We start from the raw sequence: 20,498 nt of genomic DNA on the forward strand, positions 1-20,498 counted from the left end.
TTTGGATGGTTGTAATTGTACCCGACTTTCAACCAGAGTGAGATCATCAACATATTTAAAATATGGAACTTGAGATTTTATACATGCATCATTAATCATTATTAGAAAGAGAATAGGCCCAAGTTTTTTACCTTGAGCTACACCTGCATGTGACACTGACCAATCTGAAAACTGACCAAGGTACTTGACTCGTTGTCGTCGATTTTCGAGGAAGTCCAAAATCCAAGAAATAAGACACGGTCTAAATTCAAGGTTCAGTAATTTTTTTGCAAGGATATTGTGATTAATTCTGTCGAAAGCTTTTGAGAAGTCTGTAAAAATGAGTGTTGATGTAGTTTGGGATTTTTCTGCATTTTCATACAATTGGTGAAGCAATCGAACTAGGTAATGATTTGTTGATAGCCCTTGTCGGTTTCCAAATTGGTTAACATCAATGTGATCTGATATATCTTCTAATAACCATTTACATATGAACGACTCTGCTATTTTTATAAAATAGCTAGCTAATGCTATTGGTCTTAAGTTCTGCACTGTTACTGGTAAACATTTATGAATGGGTATAATCTCAGAGCGTTTCCACTGACATGGTACAACAGACCGGTAAAAGGAATTGTTCAAGATATCAGTTAGTGGTGAACACAGTTCCAAGGCGAACTCACGAATGATTCGGACGGGTAAGTCATCACTTATACCATATTTTTGTTGGTTCAAAGTTTTCAATTGTTTATATACTTCGTAAGGTTGTACAATAGGGCAGGTTTTCTAAGATGGTAAATAAACAGGTAATTCATTTCTATTTAAACTTTGTAGATCACTTGCTAAGTTCAAGAAATGCTGATTAATATAATTAGCAATATTTTTATAATGATTAGGATCATTTGGGTCAATATTCGGAATTACTAGTTTTCAAAGTTCTAACTCTGGTTCTAGCTGGATTACTAGTTTTCAAATTTCTAACTCTGGTATTATAATATGCAACTTTTCTTTGTCTGATTAAGCGTATCACTTTGTTTCTTAAATAACGCCACAAACTTTGGGAGTTGTTACTGAAAGCTTGCTATCTTTGATGTATAACATCTTTGACTTCCGCATTGATCCAAGGCTTATTTCTACAATGCATTCGAATCTCTTTTGTCGGAATGTGAATATCTAAGTGAGTCATCATAGTATCTAATAACATTTGACATTTCAAAGATGGATCATCTTCCCTATACATTTCTTCCCAAGTAAACTTAGTTAACCAACTACCAAAAGCTCTTTTGCCACTGTCAAGAATCGGGCGAACAATTCTTTTTTTAACTCGATTAATACGATGAGCCTTTTCTTTGGGTATCCAAAGGATACAGTTATGATCACTCATGCCAATAGGGGCTAATATTTCGGTTTCTTGGTACAATGGGTCTACAGTGGTTACAATCTTTTCTTTTTTCTTAGTCGTAAAGATTTTGGGAGATCCATGGCCCCAAACCCGCTACCCAATATGTACACCAGTGCACGTACATGGATTTGCAGTTCTCCCTAGCCACTATTTCGTTTAAATAAAAATCAAAACAAAACAAAACAATATCCACAAACGTCATTTATTTCAATAGTTTTTAGTGAAAGACAGCGATACACAACAGCATAAACCATACTAGAATACTTAATGTATATGCAAAAATAGAAATCCTTTTTTTTTTTGCACGAGAAGAACATCGATCTCACCATTCATTTAAAAAACATCACTTTAAAAAACCACCTAAGAAATATACCTGAAATATCACCGGATTGCCTGAGATGGTGTAAAAACAACAACACTAAAAGTTTCACAGACTGACAGATCAGGAGAGCGTTTCATGAAAGGACTTGTCAGACGTTTTATCCGACAAGTCCTGTCAGTTTTATCCGACAGTTACCATGGCAACAGTGCTTCTCAGCCAATCAAAATCAAGGAAAGTTGTCAGATCCGACAACTTGTCGGACAAAAATGTTGATGAAATGCTCCCCATGTGATATGTCAACACAAGATGGTGCTACGCAAAAACTCCGGTGTTGATTTAACCCAAGCCCGGAATCTATATATGTCCACACCAGATAAGTGTTAAACAACACCAGTTTCGTTTTGGTCTAACACCAGAAAGGTGTTTATACAACACCAATTAGTATTAAAACAGCATCGGTTTGATTCCAAACTGGTGTTGTTTCAATACTTCCCTGGTGTGGACATATATATATATATATTCTGAGCTGGTGTTAAATCAACACCGGAGTTTTTGAAGTGTGTCAATATGGGCTGCATCTAATTTTACCTTGACCAAAGTCGTTTCTCATGTTAAAAAACTTCTCATAAAATCCTCAAATCAGATACATGGACGGTTTTGACGTCGATGGCGTGCACTGTAAAAAATGAAGTGCTAATTTAGCACTTACAGTGCTTTTAAAGGGACTGCACTACTAGTGCTGATTTCTAGTTCAATTTGAACTAGAAATCAGCACTAGTAGTGCAGTTTGGAGTTACATGATGGAAAATTGTGGTCGAATGACTTCATTTCTTTATGCAGATTTCAAAGCAAGATATTATATAAGCATGCCTTACATAGCAGGACGCAGGAATTGCATAGACCAGGTGACTAGAATAGCAAAGCAATGAACACTTTGTAAAGGGATGTGTTGCATTTTCTACTTTGAATGCATTAGTATGTTAACAATGTACTTAATTGGCCAACTGTGAAATACCAGTCGCTAATGGATGCGTTTTTTTTTTTAGGAGTTAATGAAAAACACAAGTCAAAAGAATACATGAATAATCAAGACATTAAAGTTTGTGCTTATATCTCATTTGATATAAAACCACCATGTCACGTAAGTATAAATGACCTTCTGATCATGAACAGAATGGAACTCCGAACGGGCTTATCTACCATCGTATTTGGCATTCAAGTGGTTAAATCTGTTTTCTTGAAATGATAAATAGCTTTCTTCGCCGTCGAATCGTGGGAAGAAGCCCAGTGAAAGCATGACAGTTTTAAGTAGATTTTTGACACTCATAGCTTCCCATAATCTTAGCCCGGACGTAGACCTTGAACCAGAGTTCAGAATATCAGTACGTGTATTTATATGTCATTAATGTTAAACTTAAATTTACCGTGTAACAAGTGGTAGGTAGGTAAGGAGTCGGTTAATGTATAGGACGGAATGTATTGTGTGTATGCGCGCGTGTGTGGGAGAGGGTGGGCATTTGCGTGTGTTAACTGAAGGTTGAAGGTGGAGAGTGAAGAGAGGGTCCGGGTTTATTTAAGCCTGAATTATTTTGTATATTCGATTGTATGTAATCATGATTAGACATTGCACAAAAAAGATTTTTTTTATGCAGACATATACAGCTGAATTTGTTGCTCTGTATACACTATACAGAAGTGAAATACGTGAATGAAAATATATATTTCTTCCACCGGCATTCGACATTCAATACTAAAAGTATATATAATTTTATTAAAATCTCTAAATAAGAAATGCGACAGGAAACTCGCAACAGTTTAGTGTTTTCCGAGCAAAATGCATATTTCTTTTTTCAAACAAATTCGACAAGTAATCTTTATGGATTTCAGATACACAAGCAACTCATCCTCTTTAGTACACATTTAGGTTTACTGACGGTTGGTCTAATCATCATATGGGCTAACAACATTCGGACTAAACCCACTTAGTCCAATTCTCTTTTGGTGTCATGACTACTTGGTGTAATAGCCCATTGGTCTAATGACCACTTGGTCTAATAGCCATTTTGTCTAATGACCACTTGGTCCAATAGCCAATTGGTCTAATAGCCAATTGGTCTAATGCCCAGCTGGGCTAATCGTGACTTGGTCTAATTTTCATTTGGTCTATTTACCATTTCGTCTGTTTTTTTCACTTGGACTCTAATACCAGTTTGTCTATTAGTCGATTAGTCTAATACTAGTTGGGCTCATACCAGTTGGTATAATCCTCACTTTGGTCTATATTGCAGTAAGTCTAATGTGGAGTTGGTCTAATGTCCAGTTGGTCAAATGTGCAGTCGGTCTAATGAGCAGTTGGTCTAATTTCCATTTCGGCTAATTTCCACATGGTCAAATTTCCATTTCGGCTAATTTCCAGATAGTCTAACATCATTTCGTCAACATACCACTTGGTCTAATTTTGTAAAGTTTGGTGACTTGGTGGCTTCGAATCTTCACAAGCGCGCTTGTATGTGCTCGATTGGAGTAGACTTTCAGATTAGACTCATGCCGTGAAACTAAACTGTCTTCCTTTACCGAGGCTCAATCATCTAATAATAATTGTCGAACTTGGCTTACATCTCAGACGACATGGGAGTTTTTAAAACTTCCAAAGGCAAGTCTTGCATATCCTACCAAGACTTCTCCTACACGGAGAGGAGGAGGGCAAACGGGTATATTTATTGACGGTGCAGGAACCGGAGTGAGGGGAGAGGAAAGGAAGGGGGAAGAAAAGGGAAAATGGTAAAGGTAGGAGAAAAACGGAAAAATAGAGGGAAAGGAAACGAAAAGGGTGAAAAGAAACACACGGCATCGAAAAAAACGTACCTTATACCAGAAGTAGTAACCACATACAAAACTGCAATTAATTCAAATATTTTGTTGGGGACAATATTCATAATCTTGGGCATCGCGCGCCCGTTGCCCCCCACCAGGGTTCCCTGCTTTTCAAGAAAACAAAAATCCCTGAATTTTCTCTGATGAAGTTTAAAAATTCCCTGATAATTATTTAAACCCATTCCCAGTTTCGCATGTTTCTATGTTGTTTCAGTGAATTACATGTATTATTATTTTTAATTATAATTTATGTACCAATACTTAGTACTGCAGTACCAGTACTGCAGTAAAAGAGGCTACACTAAAAAAAACCCCACCATAACCAGTCATTCAATGGATGTTGTTGTGATAGGCAACAAAATATAACAGAGTATGACTCACTATATATTCCCTAAATATTCCCTGACTGGTAAAATGTAAAAAAAATCCCTGATTTCCTTTATGGGCTTGGAACCCTGCCAATCCATTTTTAGGAGGAGGCGAAGAAGCAGAACAAAAACAGAATGAGAAGATAAACTTAATGACCACTAACAAAACATTCGAAAACAAAAGTACGTGATCTAATGGCTTTATAACCATTATAAGCTACAAGGTCCTCAACTTATTGATCACCCAATACCGGTACTTAGTATCTGTAAATGTGCATGTGGTAATGTAATGATTATGCAGGGGCGGATCCAGCCTTCGCCAATAGGGGGGGGGGGGGGGGGGGCCGGAATTTTTTTTCAGCCACATTTCCCCCGATCGGCCGCTCGAAGTTAATTTTTGTTTGTTTCTTTGAAGGGGTAGTCCTAATAGTCACTTTTAAGCTTTATATATATATATATATTCATATAATATCATAAGCCTTATTTAAAAAGTGCGAGCGCGAAGCACGAGCAGAAATTTTTAATATGCATTTTGATCTGATAAAAAAAGCAACTGTTGACGGTAGCTTCTTAGCCATGAAGACGTTTCATATTTCAACTATCAAATGATGCGAGCGCGAAGCGTGAGCTGAACATTTTGACATATTTACCTGAAGAATGGAAAACAGTTAGTATATAACTAAATAATGATGCGAGCGCGAAGCGCGAGCTGAAAAATTCGAGATCTAAACCTAAAAATGGGATACTCTATTCATATTTTGTAAATCATGAAAAGGATGAGTAATTGGAAATCTTCCTATATTAATAATGCGAGCGCAAAGCGCGAGCAGAAATCTTTTTATTTATTTTTATTATACGTTTTGATCTGATCAAAAAAGGATCTGTTAACGGCTGCTTGTTAGCCATGAAGAAAATTTTGACATTTCTACCTAACGGACATTCTAAGCACTTTTTGTAATCGTGAAAAGGATAAGCATATAACTAAACAAGTGATGCGAGCGAAAAAATTCTGGACACTCTATTCATGTTTTGTAAATCATGAAAAGGATGAGTAATTGGAAAGTTTCCTACATTAATAATGCGAGCGCAAAGCGCGAGCAGACAATTTTTGATATTGTGATCTGAAACTGGATAATGATTTAAATAGAGAACAAGCTGCGTATCTGAATAAACGTGTGTTTCAGATTTCGACCTAGAATTTAGGCATTCTAAATACATTTTTTTGTAATGAAAATCAAAGCGAGTGCGAAGCGTGAGCTTAAACTATTTGATATTCCGATCTGAAAAGAGAGTAAATTTTAGCTCTATATTTCAAGCACTTTGTAGGAAAATTGTGAGATTGATATGGATCACACTTAAAGAGCTGATATTTTTTTATTATTATTATTACTTTGAGTTTAAACATAGGACCGGGACATCCTTAGGACATGAATATGAAAATGACTATTTTCCTATTCCTCTTGCTATAAAGCGCGAGATGAAACAAAAGGGACAATTTAATTATTTAAGTAATATCTTATTAATTAATGCTAATGAGGGCGCGAAATTTGATGACATAATGGCCTGAAAACTGGACATTCCAAGTCTTTTTTTAATTATAAATAGGATGCATCAGTTAATATATTTTACCATAAATGCGAGTGCAAATCGCGACCCAAATTTGTTTGATAAACTGTCATGAAAAGGGGATTTTAAGTTGTTTGTTGTATAATCAATATTGAGACATACATTACTCGCCAATCAAAATGCGAGCGTGCAGCGCTAGCTGATACGTTTTGATAATCAGACCTGAAAAGGGATATTTTGACAACTTTATGGAAAACACAAAAATAATAGGTACCTGACAAATCAAATTTTGCCAGCGCGCAGCGCGAGCAGAAAATGTTTATATTCAGACCATAAAACAGTTTTTTTTACAGAGCAATTTTTAAAAATCAATTTGTAAATCAAACAAAATAATGAAAGTACGATATCCGAGCTGAAATATGTTTTGTATATTGAGTTCAAAATTTTATATTTTAAGCTCCATATTGAGCAAGATATGTAAATCACCTAAAAGGCAATGCAAGCGCGAAGCGCAAGCGAAAATTTTATATAGGGACATGAAATTTTTTTTAAAGAATGTTTTCCAAGTCTTCCCCTCATCTTATTTCATTTAATCGTCTTCGTCCTTTTATGTTTCCCCTTCTTTTTTCCCTCTCTTTTCCCTTTTTTTTTTTTTTTCTTTCTTCCCCCTTTTTTCTTTTTTTTGCTCCGCCAATAGGGGGGGGGGGGGGGGCGGGCCCTTCGGGCCCCCCTGGATCCGCCTATGATTATGGGTATGATATGACTGTCATCCTCATCTCTACAATCGATAATTATAAGAATTATTTTTGATTAGAATTCATTCGATGATCCCGTCATCGAAAGTCCTTCACGGTGAGGTTTTGCGCACACCAGACCTACCCTGGCTCTACCCCCTGGATCCTGGCGACATGTATTAACTGATGCATGGCGTATTTATTTATTCATTACCATACTTGTTAATTATAGGTCAAATAAATCATATTGAATGATGCTATATTGGACTAAAGGGACATTACACCAAGTGTGAATTGGACCAAATGAAAATTAGACCAAGCGACGATTTGCCCATCTGGGCATTATAACAATTGGCTATTAGACCAAGTGGTCATTAGACAATTTGGCTATTAGACTAAGTGGTCATTATAACAGTCGTATATAAGGCCAAGTGGTCATTAGACCAATTGGATATTAGACCAATAGGAAATTAGACCAAACGGTCATTAGACCACATGACAATTAGATGAAATGAAATAAGACCATATGGACATTAGACGAAGTGAAAATTAGACAAAGTGATGTTAGACCAACTGGAAATTAGACTAAATGGATTTAGCCCAACTGCTCATTAGACGAATTGGATATTAGACCAAGCGAGAATTAGCCCAACTGGTTATTAGCCCAAATGGAAATTAGACGAATTGATATTAGACCAAGTGGGAATTAGACGAATTAGATATTAGACGAACTGGTTGTAGACGAAATGGGTTTAGACTTTGTGAAGTTGGACTAACTGATAAGTAGACCAAGTGGTATTAGACCATCCGATAATTACTCCACATTTACTGTATGATAAATCATATAAGATAAAAACCGACTTAAATACTTAACTTTATTGATTTATTTTTGCTGCCGTATGAGTAAATTGCATTTCATGCAAGGAAATATTTTAAATCCCAAGAGCCGTAATCAACGAACGAAGAGGGCGTACTTCTCCTGATCTACATCCAATTTCCCGTATTCTGAAATCGGGTTTGACTTAAACTTAGGTTTAAAGTTGTGGTTTAACTATGGACAGCCAATTGTTACATATATCACTAACAGTAGGGATAAAATATTTCAGCTAATTTGGCTCTCAAATCATTCACAATTGTATAGGAAATATAAATAAATGATCGTCTTTACCATCGATGAATCAGGAAAGAGCACAGAAAACATAAGAAACATACAACTTTAAACAAATTTTGACACTTCTGGCTTCCCATAATTTTAGCACAGAGTTAGACCGTGGTCTAAGTTGAATCTGACTTGAGAATACGGGCCAATGGCTCTGTATCTACATCAAAGTCCTACAAATTGCCTACCACATCTCACCTGCCACCACAAGTAGCAAGAAGTGGTGGCAAAGCATAATCAATTAGAGCGACCCATGGAGTTAAAAAGCATGCGACATCGTCGTGGCAAAGCATAATCAATTAGAGTGACCCATGGAGTTAATAAGCATGCGACATCGTCGAATGAATCTGAAGAAATTGTTGATTACAAAGGTCCGGAAGTTCCGGGCGACCTTTGACCGGGTCATGAGGATACACCAAATAACGACAGCGAGGACGGTATTGAAGGTCCATCGGAGGTTACGCAACCTGAAGAAATGTAAGTAAGTGCTATCGGGGTCATACATTATATTGAATCCTTTGTTTAAAAAAAAAATATTTTGTCTCCAATATAGATAATAATAATACAAATAACAATGATAGAATAATGGTAAAAATATTAATGATAAATAAATGAATAATAAGAAAAACCTACTCAAGCATGGAATGGGCTGAAAATATCAGGATATAAATTTTTTTTTGTAGCTTTTTAATATTAAATTACTAAATTTTTTAAGTAAGGTTGTTTTTAAATGAAAAAAAAACACCTCGAGAGAGGGTGCTCGATGCTTCAATATGAATTCAAATGGCTGAAACAAACGTCAAATTTTTATTCTCCGGCTGAAAAAAATCCAATGACCACAAAGCGTTGTAATGTTCGGAATGTTACATGATACAAGAGTCTAATTCACAAACCAGTTGAATTCATATTAAATAGAGGACTAAAAGAAAGGATCGATACAAGTTTGAGGAAGATTGAATGAATAATAAATATTAAGAACATTTGAAAACTGAGATTACCTAAGTTATATAGATCCTCCAATTTGTAATGCGAATAAGATTTCTAATGTCATACACATACAACTTTCTCATTATAATATCTCACTTAAATTCTCTCTTTTTTATTTTTCTATCGCCAGATTAAGTGTTCTTTTTATGAGAGCACACGTATTAGTGGTTTAACAACATGCAATCGATGAATTATTGGTCATATCATTAGAATGAGCAAAATAGATATTCATCTCGTTCACATTGCCAATGAAAAAGATAGAGCTTACATTCTTTGATGGCTGTGTGCTGCAGGAAGATTTTCTATATCTTCATTTAGAATGAATCTCTTGGCACCAAGAACGTAGGCTTTCATGTATGACGGCCCATGGAGCGTTCTCACATCAGTGAAAAATACCTGAAAATATAAGATGGCGCTATATAATAGAGATTCATTTTATCATTTAGTTATTTTGCAAAGAAAATAAAGTTAGAGAGAGAAAAAAAAAATTATACATTCAACTTTTCGCTGAGCCATTTTACTTGCATCAGTTTACTTGTCCGATAAAAAAAAATCGTTACCTTGGCAACGTGAAACTTGAATACCATTGTTTTTGCTAGGCAACCTGACATTATCAATCTCCATTCATTTTCGATATGAAAACTGTAGGTTTAGATAGGTTTTAATAGGTTAGCGATAAAAAAGAGGAAATAGTAAAGTTGCCAACTTGAAGAAACGAAAGCTGATCAAACAAGGTGTTAATTAATCTATTATCATGAAAAAAAATGCAGCAATCAAGATAATAAAATAGTAATGTTGCCAATTTGAAGAATAAAAGGTGATCAAATAAGGATGCAGGTAATACTGGGTTCGCCTACCTCCCTGTCTTTCTCGTTCATTGCAGTGGAAAGAGCTTCTATATTTTGATGGCTAAAGTCCCAAGTGTTAAACATGAAGTACCTCAGTGCGTAAACCAGCCTTACGACCCTTTGGTTTATCTTCATCATCCTGTAAAAAAATAATGACAACGAATCAGGTCGTCTGACGTCTATTTTTATCGTCAGTGGCGTAATGAGCCAGAAATTTTAGGGGACCAGACATGGCGTATTGGGCAATTTTTTTCTAAACAGCTACGAGAAAGCAAATCGACCGAGCAAAATTTTGACCTTTCTAACACAAAAATCCACTTGTAATTGACTAAGATATACTGTTTAGAAAATGTCATATTTCACCATTTTGGCTTTCCTTTTCATTCTTTTTCTTCTTTTTTCTTAGTAGAATTTTTCTCGGGGGGGGGGGGGTCCATGGCCCACATCTGTACGCTAGTGGTCATCTGGAACGCAGCATCGTAATAATGACGTAGTCATTTAGATATGAAATGACTAGTTGACAATATAAGTACTTTATCATAATTATGATCATGATGTGACAAGTGTGGTTTTATCTGACAGTAACCATATGAAAAACGTTTCTCAGCCAATCAAAATCAAGGAAAGTTGTCACATTCGACAACTTGTCTGACAAAATGTTAACGAATAATTTGCCATTAAATTTAACAATCATACCATCACTAGAGACCTTCAAATCTAAACTGAAGTCTTATCTTTTTTAACAGTATTAGTTATTGGCACTTTAACACTCATCCAAACTTTCTTATTCTTTCTTTTCTTGTGCGCCTCGGAATAGAAAATTTCTAGATAGATGGCGCTATATAAATTTACATTGTTCATACAAATATGTAATAAGAGGCTGCATTCTACAAGCTTCGCTTTTTTAGTAGCCTCCTCCGTTTCCGACCTGTTATCTTAATTATTACATATAATAAGTTTCTTTGTTTTATTGATTATATCAAGATGTATGTAACACAACTTATTATAAATGATTGTAAATGATTGTTGGAAATGGAAAAATAAATGAAATGAAATGAAATAAATGCCTATAATTATTATTATTAATGAAACACTCCGCAGTATTCATTAAAATATTGACAAAATATCAGCAAATTGTCACCGTTAGCGCCTGTTATGAAAAAAAATCCGAACTTCTCAACAAGCATTAGGATATTACCATTTTAAAACGAGATATCACCAAAAACAGGGTCGGCGGAACTGGAGAGAGGGGGAGGGACTAGCTTTTAAAAATTCCTCGTAAAAAAAATGCAGTTATTTTTTAACAAATTAAATGTGCCTTTATTCAAAATGACTTACCTTTTTTGAGGAAAAACATACACTTTAAATTAAAATAGCGCAAATTTGTTGGCTCGTGCTTCGCGCTCGCATCAAATATTGTTTAGTAAGGTACTCATTCTGTCTTTGGTTACAAAAATGATTATAATAGATTTGAATATCACAAATTTTCGTCATGGGCTTCGCGCTCGCATTATTCGTTTGATGAGATATATATCCTATCAGTCACTAAATGTAGTCCTTATCAGGTACCTTTTCTGGTCACGCTTGCGTAAATTTTTTAGTTAGATACACAACTTTTTCATGATAACAAAACAGCTTGGAATGTTTAATTTTCATGTCTTATGAAATCGCAATCTTTTAGTTTGCTATTTGCGCTCGCAACATTTCGCGAGGATGCCCTTTTAACAGTAATTAGCGCCATAATTGACCAAAAGGCGAGTTTCACAACTTCAGATTTGATTTTTTTTTACCGGTCGCGCGCTACGCGCGCTAGGAAAAAAACATAAATTATATTTTATCAATCAGAAATCACTTCAAAAATGCTTTGCTCAACTTAATTACTTCTAAATACAACTACTTTACGCAGATGATAATCTCATTTTGAAAATATCCGTTTGCACCGAAATGCCAATTTTGACATATAAGTGCCCTTTTTTACTCCCCCCCCAAAAAAAAAACGAAAATACGTACCGCCGCCCCTGATAAAAATGTGAGCAAAACGTGGTACTGATCGATTTTAAAGCTTATTGCCGTCTATCTTATATAAATATCTCACCTTTTTAGCTTTAAATATTTATTCAAATCTCCACAAAACTCTTGTCCGCGAAGTTAGATCACACTTTTTCAGAATGGTTTTTCTCAGCACAAGTCATGCAGCGCGCATTCGTCGATCGGAATAGAATTTTAAAATCGCAATATCGGCGAAACACTTTGACCTGGTTCTCATTTTCGTCAATAATTTCTATTTTACGATCTTCCCGTCAATTCGATAGCTATTATTTGTTTTTTGTAAAATGTAAATATTTGGTAAATTAATTTAAGCTTAATGAATATTTTTGAAATGTCGGGAAGTTTGGACACCCCATCATACTTACATAGGTTTCTGTCCCCTTAGCTTCGAGACACAATCAATGAAAAAAGCTGGTATCTTCCCATTAACCAGGTTCATCCATTCAAATACTAGCCTATCAATAAAACATGGGAAGGAAATTATTGGTTAATACTGTGCACTTGATACATAGAGTGTACAGAGTGTTACAGAAAAATGTGACTTTTAAGCCCCTTTAACTTAAAGTCAATATCAGGGAGCCGGTTCCCATTAGAAGAAGGTGCTCAAAAATAAATGAGATGGAAACATAATGAAGGGGTATAGTTCAATTTTCCTGAAAGCTAGAGCGAATAAACAAGGATTTATGCCAAGACAATGGTAAATACTGCGGATGTCTTGTGGAGATGATTCCATATACAATGTCCCAGCATATTGAAATGAGGTTGCCCTCAGCGCGATGTTTGTATTTGCTATTACCACATGCCTTTTAGCAATGTATGTAATTTTCTAGTAATTACAATAATTACAGCGCATTAATAGAACGTAATTATTCTTACGAGTATTTGGTGAGTTGAACCATTGGTCGTCCAAGTGCCTTCTCCATTGGAAATATCTCGAGACAATTTACGAGATCAGCTGTGTGGAAGTGGAATAGATATAGCCAACATTTAAATTCAGCATGACGACTATTGTAATCATCTTATTCAAACTCAACAATAAATAGTCATTTCAAATAAAGTTCTTTGTAAAGGGTTAAACAAAAATTAGTCAATTATATTTCAGGAACCATGTAAATGGGACCTGGGGAGCATTCCAAGAAAGAATTTTTGTCGGACGTTTGTTACGGTCTTAAACTGTAAATTGCTGCTATAGAGTAACTCGCTTCCTAGCTTATTGAAAATGTGTCCAGTGTGTGCGCGCACTGCCTCTGTGTTTTTTGGTACCATTATTTGTTGGCGATATTACATGCAGATTGCAGATATATCGACCGAATGAAGTGTATTAGATCGTATAAATTCACGCCTGCAATTATATAATTACTCCCTAACATTACATAACCGATATAGTAAGATTATTTCAATAATAATCACGTATTTTATGGAAAATTGGTGGTACGGTTTACTGACGTGATTTTCTCGTACCAACTCCCCATTCAGTGCGGGTGTGTACATTATTATTTGCAATAGAACACTTTTTCGCGAACTTACCCGGCGAGTTGCAGGTTAAGCCCGAGTCGCTTATAAGATCGTAACATACGTTTTATCCAACATGTCCTGTTTTATCCGACAGTGACCATAGTAACAGCGCCTCTCGACCAATCAGAATCAAAGAATTTTGTCAGACAGATCTGACAACTTGTCAGACAAAAATGTTAATGAAACGTTCCGTCGCCACCCCAAACCAACAATAAGTCCTTAGGATATCGCTTCTACCATACTACTTGTTTGGGCTATTGTTGATCACTTTTGACAAACCATATATCATTGCAAGGCTTATAATGCACTTTAATGTTCAAACTCAATAAAAATCTCAAAATTCATTTTGTGCGACTTTTTTATTGGTTTTGGGGTGGCTGGTCACAATTATAAATTTGCGCATCGGATAGAGGGTTACACTTCGTAATTCCGAAGGTTCGTAATTCCGAAGGTTCTTTATTCCGAAGGTTCGTAATTCCGAAACACGTATATTGCCTATACCTCGATGTTCGTTAATCCGAAAACGTAAAAGGGTTCGTTAATCAGAACATTTGTGGCGTTATTCCGAAGGTTCGATAATCCGAAAACGAAATAAGGTTCGTTAATCATTATGTGTTCGGACTAACAAACCTTCGGAATTACGAACCTCATTTCGTTTTCGGATTAACGAACCTTCGGAATTACGAACCTCACTTTGTTTTCATACTAACTAACCTTCGGAATTACGAACCTCATTTCGTTTTCGGACTTACGAACCTACGGAATTACGAACCTTCGGAAATACGAACCCTTGGAATAACGAACCTTCGGAATATCCGAACCTTCGGAATAACGAAGCTTCGGAATTACGAATGTATGCGGGATAGAGTACTATACTGTTAAAAGATTTCTTTAAAAAAATCGCAGAAAAGTTCCTGCAGCAGAGTCTCGAGAACACCTGTAGTCTGACATTGTGTAAATTTACAGAAAATAGGTTATGGGATATGTAACCTTACAAATTTCTTGTAAATAACCTTTGATTGCTTTATTGCTCCATAGACCTGTTTTGTTAAATTACAGAAATTTCAAATTTCTTGTAAATAACCTTTGATTGCTTTATTGCTCCATAGACCTGTTTTGTTAAATTACAGAAATTTCAAATTTCATGGCATAACAATTTACAGAGTGACTGTATTTCCTCTTCCGATTTTGTATATTATTTGAGCAACGTATCTATTTGATTTAAAATCCTTTTAATAATTGATAATTTCATGTACTTTGTACGCTATACTTACCTACTACCCATATTGCATACAGCTTTCAGAAATTGACGATCTTGACAAATTTAAAATATACATGTAGCTTATGAATAGTTGGTACTTTTTAAACCATCGTTATTGAAGGCAAATGTATTACCAGTGCATTTTTTTTGGGGAAACATTATACGAACGTTGCTGTACTAGTCTTCAATTTTGAACTCATACATTTCAATTAAAGGTGGACTGAGTTTCAAGAAGTTCTAGCACCAAGCACACTGTATATAGAGCACCAAGAATACCACCACAGGATCACCACATCACCTGAAACACTGGCAGCACCTTTCACAGCACAACCCTCTCCAGGTCAGCGTGTACGCTTTTTGGGAGAGTACTTCTTCAAGGTTCAAGGCCTGGGGTGTTTCATAAAGCTGTTCGTAAGTCCAGAGTGACGAAGAACGACTGGTGATCCTTTCTTGCGCGCTAAACAATCGCCAATGAACGTTTTGCTGTACCATTTACCACAAGAAAGGATCACCAGTCTTTCTTGAAGTCAATCTTAACTTACGAACAGCTTTATGAAAGGACACCAGTACAGCCGAATCACGAGGCCGCTGGAGAAAACCTTCCCCATAGACTTTGTACACGTGACTCGGACCGTGGTCAAGGGCAAGGCCGGCAAAATTTGACCTTGAAGTCGGCCTCGACTACATTCTATGTGGTTAGGGAAAATCTTAAAGGGGAATCCAACCCAAATAAAAACTTGTTTTTAAAAGAAAAAGAAAAATCAGACAAAAAATAAGAAAGTGATGAATTTTCAAAAGTTGTAAATATTGGTAATTATCACCCGTATCAGACATCTGAGCTGGTCATTTACAAAACCGTATTTCCCTGTATTTTATTATTATCAGGAAGGGATAGGTATATTGTTTGTATTTTCCTCGGTCTCAATCTATGGTCTCAATGCGCGTATTGACTTTGCATGCAGAGACGACGCAAAATATACCTTTGTATTTTCCCTGGTCTCACATCCGGGCCTTTGAGGATGCGAATGAAGTGATGAGTGATACGCTTCATAATGTTCCGCGCACCAACGATCTACGTCATAATAAAGACAACGCTGGATCTGGGCGCTTGCAAGTACGTCATAATGGTAAAGTGCAGAGCCTAGACACTGATATTATCATGACACATCAGAACTCTATTCTTAAAAGATATCACTGTTATCATGATTTTTGCTCTAGATATCTGATTTGGATGATGAATTTTCAAAAGTTGTAAATATTGGTAATTATCACCCGTATCAGACATCTGAGCTGGTCATTTACAAAACCGTATTTCCCTGTATTTTATTATTATCAGGAAGGGGTAGGTATATTGTTTGCATTTTCCTCGGTCTCATTGCGCGTATTGACTTTGCATGCAGAGACGACGCAAAATATACCTTTGTATTTTCCCTGGTCTCACATCCGGGCCTTTGAGGATGCGAATGAAGTGATACGCTTCATAATGTTCCGCGCACCAACGATCTACGTCATAATAAGACAACGCTGGATTTTGGCGCTTGCAAGTACGTAATAATGGTAAAGTGCAGAGCCTAGACACTGATATTATCATGACACAACAGAACTCTATTCTTAAAAGTTATCACTGTTATCATGATTTTTGCTCCAGATATCTGATTTGGATGATAATAAAAATATTGACTGCCCTTCTTTCGGGGAACATCAAATATATTGCCCTTAAAAGACCCATATTGCCCTCGTCTAAAGACTCGGGCCAATATGATTCTTTTGCTGGCAATATATTTGATGTTCCCCTCAACACCAGTCAATATTATATAATTACTATACCTATGGACTCGTGGAGACTTCACATTTGCCGCATATGTGATGTCATAGTGATGTAAGGCAAAATCTACTCTTCCATGTCCCTTATACATAAAATGGCTAAATTCTATTTTTTTCGAAAGCTTTACTTCACATTATATTTTTGTTGTAAGAGGACATAAAACAATATACTACCTGGGCTATATTTGGTTTAATGCCCCAGCGGAATGGGTACTTAGGAGAAAAACGACATGGCCCATGGGAAAGTTGTCCTTGCCGCTCGTAATAATTTACTTACCCGGTCGCTAATTTGAAATCTACACTATACATAGGGATTTCAACTTTAAAGCAGCCATAACTTCCTTATTGCTTGTCCGATTTTAATTCGTTCAAACTTTCACCATTCTGTATTATTTATTTTCCCCTTTCCACCACAATATGTCGTGACGAAGGCTGGATTCCCCTTTATTATATTTATTCCCTTCTATAAAATAAACAACGCTTATTGCAAAGTTTGGTTATATTATTATTTTTTAAAGAATGCTTTCAAGTATAATACTGCAGACATTTCGTTATGAGGAAAACATAGTATGAAAATAGCAGAAAAATGAATGATCATTCAAGTGGGCATGTATTATAAGACTACGTAAACAAAATGTTGCATCCTGGGTAGGAACCCAAGAACAAGATGGGTATATAAATTAGGACTTGCGTAACTGTGGCATTATGTCTTTAAAGGCCAAGTCCACCCCAGAAAATTGTTGATTTGAATTGATAGAGAAAAATCAAACAAACATAACGCTGCAAATTTCATCAAAATCGGATGTAAAATAAGAAAGTTATGACATTTTTAAGGTTCGCATTTTTTTCACAAAACAGTTAGACGCACTACTCAGCGATATGCAAATGAATGAGTCGATGATGTCCATCACTCTCTGTTTATTTTGTTTTTTATTGTTTAAATTATACAATATTTCAATTTTTACAGATTTGACAATTAGGACTAACTTGACCTAACCATAAATTGTTAAAATAATGGTAATTCCACATGTTCAGGGAGTAATAAAATTTTGTTTCACATGACAATGAGAATAAAATTAGAATTGTTCATATTTCATATAATGAATTCAAAATAAATAGTTAGTGGATGACGTCATCAGTCTGTCAATTTGCATACCGTCCAGGATGTGTACATAACTGTTTTGTGAAATTAAGCGAAACCTTAAAATGTCATAACTTTCTTATTTTACATCCGATTTTGATGAAATTTTCAGTGTTTTGCTTGTTGGATATTTCTCCTTTTATTCAAATTAACTTTTTGGTGGGGTGGACTTGTCCTTTAATAATTGAAATGAACTAAATAGAAGTGCATGTAACATAAAAAAAATTGACTGCCACTATAATGATGACAACAAATTGATATATGCAATACAATGATATTAATCTTCCAAATGAAATGTAAAATTGAATGAAAAAGCAAATCTACTAATGAATATAAAATATAAATTCATGGAAAAATATTTGTGCAATAACAAATAGATATCGTAAGTAGGAAGTATTTATGGAAGTGAATGTTATGAATGGCTCCTTCTCAACTTACCCCAATGTGTTCCTAATTTGTATGGAATATCGTGACTGGTGACCAAGTTGTAGACTGAGATGGAGGCAGGTCTGTGTATGATATTAACATATGAACTGGATTACCAATCTCTTATACCCTTTTTACACACGCTAAAATTTCCTTAACCCCGTACTATAGGTGGGGCTAAATTGCTATTTAGCCCCACCTATAGTACGGGGTTAAACTTAGCCCACTTTCTTTTTACACAGCATTTTTGCAAAGTGGGCTAACCCCACCTTTAGTACGGGATTATTTGGCCCTGCAAAAAAGCAGGGTTATCCCAGCAATTGCGGTGCTAAGAGCGATAGTACGGGGTTAAGATCGCTAGTGTAAAACGAAAGTGGGCTAAGCTTAACCCCGTACTATAGGTGGGGCTAAATGGCAATTTGGCCCCACCTATAGTACGGGGTTAAGGAAATTTTAGCGTGTGTAAAAAAGGTACGAGTGAAGTACTTGTACTACGAATGATCGACAAAAACCACTAGTCCGGGGTTAGCGAGTTTCGTGTGTGAAAAGCAAGCATTCCTTATCCGGGGTTAGAAATAACAATTTGGTATGTGTGAAAAGGAAAAAAAATAGTACGGGGTTAAGGATAGTACGGGGTTAGCGATAGTCCGGGGCTAAGAAAATCCTGTGTAAAAAGGGTATTAGTGTACTAACAATCATGGTTTGGATTAACAGGACTGGTAACCAAGTTATGAACTGAGAGCGTAGAAGGTGGGGTATAATAGATCAAACATATAAACTTGAATTGGGTTACCAATCTTTCTTTCTTTTTTTTGTTCTTAAGAACAATGTTTGGATTATAACAGGGCTGGCGACCATGTTCTAGACCGAGTTAATTGCAGATCTGTGTACAATACCAAACATATACATTCGGTTACAAATCTTTCTTTTCTTTCTTAAGAACAAATATCGACTAAGATGGTGACAGGAACAATCAGCCATGGACATGATGGAGACAAACAATAAAAACAGGTGCGTTAACCTTGATCAACCGTTGTTTTTGTGGTATAATGCATAGGTATCTCATCGTTATGTCATCTACAGTTACGTCATATTTGGAATTATCTACTGCTAGTGGGCAATGACTCAAATAAATAATATTAACTATATACACAGTGGCGTAACTACGGGGGGGGGGCATGGGGGGGGGGGCACGTGCCCCCCCCCCCAATCGGCTGGCCAAAAAAAAAAAACGGGGAAGAGGAGAAAAAGAGGGAGAAAGGAAGAGAAATGTAGTGGGAATGAAGAAATTATTGTTCATTATAATGTTATATTATAATTATGTTATGTTATAATATATAAGAAACATTATTTCATAAGTTTATTTTGCTCAGGCCTAGATGTCTTCATTGTTCCCGGTACTCGCATTGTCTGTTTAACGTTTTTAAGTCAATATACACCAAATATATTTCCTCGCACTTCGACTTATTATTGTTTTATGTATTGACATATGGTTCTTTTTCATGACTACTTAAAGTGATTGCCCCATTTTAAGGTGTTAATATAAAACATTTCCTGTCCGTGCTTACGTTTGCACTAGTAGATTGGTGAGATATGTCTCCTCTTCATGAATTCCTAAAAATCAGTCCTTAAAATGTCCCTTTTTCTGATCTGAATATCAAAATTTTTCAGCTCGCGCTTCGCGCTCGCATCATTTGGTTAGTTAAATACGTATCGTATGGTCTTAGTGAATTCTTACAAACAGGCCTTAGAATGCCTCTCTTCAGGTCTGAATATCCTAAATTTTCAGCTCGCGCTTCGCGCTCGCAATATTTAATGAGTGAGATGCGTAGTATCATGATTACAATGACTACAAAAAGTTCTTCATGTGTTTAGATGTAGCAAAATCAGCAAGCGCTTTGCACTCGCATTTAGATGACTATGGTGAGATATGTATACTCTTAATGGATTCCAAAAATATAGTCCTTAACATGTCCTTGTTTGGGGTCAATATTTACAAAAATTTCAGCTCGCGCTCGCATTGTTTGTTTAGCGAGACAGGTATGT

General features: G+C 35.9%; 1 protein-coding gene across 3 annotated transcripts in view; it reads right to left on the reverse strand.

The window, feature by feature from the left end:
• Positions 1–6,330: 6,330 nt before the first annotated feature.
• The window catches only part of LOC129267719 (fatty acyl-CoA reductase 1-like), a 36,244-nt gene continuing 22,076 nt past the window's right edge, over positions 6,331–20,498 (reverse strand). The window contains exons 9-14 of one of the 3 annotated variants that reach the window (XM_064104725.1): positions 18,465–18,535; positions 13,162–13,240; positions 12,651–12,740; positions 10,246–10,375; positions 9,657–9,784; positions 6,331–8,868 (exon numbers count right to left, since the gene is read on the reverse strand). In XM_064104725.1, the coding sequence (XP_063960795.1) occupies positions 8,697–8,868; positions 9,657–9,784; positions 10,246–10,375; positions 12,651–12,740; positions 13,162–13,240; positions 18,465–18,535 (670 nt within the window). In that variant the 3' untranslated portion in view covers positions 6,331–8,696. The remainder of the gene's footprint in view (positions 8,869–9,656; positions 9,785–10,245; positions 10,376–12,650; positions 12,741–13,161; positions 13,241–18,464; positions 18,536–20,498) is intronic. The other 2 variants (XM_064104727.1, XM_064104726.1) reach the window with 2 other exon arrangements.

Source organism: Lytechinus pictus, chromosome 9 (assembly GCF_037042905.1).
Source record: "Lytechinus pictus isolate F3 Inbred chromosome 9, Lp3.0, whole genome shotgun sequence".
NCBI lineage: Eukaryota > Metazoa > Echinodermata > Echinoidea > Temnopleuroida > Toxopneustidae > Lytechinus > Lytechinus pictus.